Source organism: Cricetulus griseus, assembly GCF_003668045.3.
Source record: "Cricetulus griseus strain 17A/GY chromosome 1 unlocalized genomic scaffold, alternate assembly CriGri-PICRH-1.0 chr1_0, whole genome shotgun sequence".
Lineage (NCBI taxonomy): Eukaryota > Metazoa > Chordata > Mammalia > Rodentia > Cricetidae > Cricetulus > Cricetulus griseus.
In genome coordinates, this window is record NW_023276806.1 from 227622928 (window position 1) to 227624108 (window position 1181).

Genomic DNA, 1181 nt, shown 5'->3' on the forward strand with positions numbered 1-1181 from the left:
ATGGGTTAGAGTCGAAACACAACACAGAGCAGGGTTTCCTACAACTGGCTAGGAGCTGGAAGGTACTGGCAGACAAGTGAGAACATGTGGAGTTTTAGGGCCCACCCCAGTTTTAGGACAACTCTGTGTGGGCTCAGTTAGATGATGAGGGGATTAGTAAAGAGCTACAAGCATTTCTGGGCCTTGTCTAAGGCTTTATCCCACCTTAAGACACCTCTATAGTACATCACTAGTGGGAGCAGGAAGATTAAGGGACAGAAAGCCAGTCTCTCTGTAAGGCTGTGGTGAGCTGGCACAGAAGTACACAGCAGAGTCCTCCAGCTGCAAGGCGCTCATGTTCATCTCAGAGTGATAGTCACTGAACTGCTGGACTGAGAATCGGTTGGGCATGTCTCCTTTCGCTCTCTCCATTTTTTCATAATGCTGAATGAGGAACTTCAGTTCCTGCCCCAGAGGCTGTTGGTACCAGGCCACATTGTCATGTCCAGACATCGGAATGCATTTCAGAATGGACCTTCCTCCCTGTGCTTTGATTAGGTGTCTTGGAGTCTGGATGACCCCGGGATTTGCTGCACCTGGGGAGGCAGGAGGCAGGAGTGAGCATCTGGAGAAAGAGTTCATGGATGCAGCAGCAGTAAAGGCGCTGAGGAGCAGTCCCTCCAGAGCTCAGGATTTACCTGTTGCCAGGAGAGAGACAGTGACACAGCAGAGCAGGGTGGGGCCCCAGGCAGAGCCACACATCCTTCTACTTGGGATGCTGCTCTCCTTGGTGAGAGCAGGGGTCAGCTCCTCCTTTCCTCTCATTGCCTGTGATGTCAGGTTCTGATGTCAGCGAGCTTGTTGGCTCCCACAGGCTCTCTGTATCCTTGAGCACACTCTGCTGGCTCAACCCTTCCCCTTTTAGGCTCAGACTGCTTAGTGGAAGGGAAATGTCTAAACTGAATAAATACGACTGACTGTGTAGAAGTCCTTTTCCTGCTTTTCTCTGCGTTGGTATCTTTCTTCTCCTATGTCCAGGAGTTTTGGGATTGTCAAGGCTAAAGCCATGGCTTCCTGTGATGATGCCCAGTGGGTGTGCAAAGAAGGTTGACATCCTGTCCCCCGTCTCCCACCCTGTTCCTCCTGAGCCAGCACTGTTTCTTTTTTTAAAAAAATTGATTCTTTTTTCTCTTCTCTTTTTT

General features: G+C 50.1%; 1 gene segment (V, D, J or C); it reads right to left on the reverse strand.

Moving 5' to 3' along the window:
- Window positions 1–216: 216 nt before the first annotated feature.
- On the reverse strand, window positions 217–804 carry LOC100771026. The segment is given in 2 exon segments: window positions 217–575; window positions 678–804. Coding segments are annotated over 2 exon segments (486 nt in total).
- Between the last annotated feature and the right edge of the window lie 377 nt (window positions 805–1181).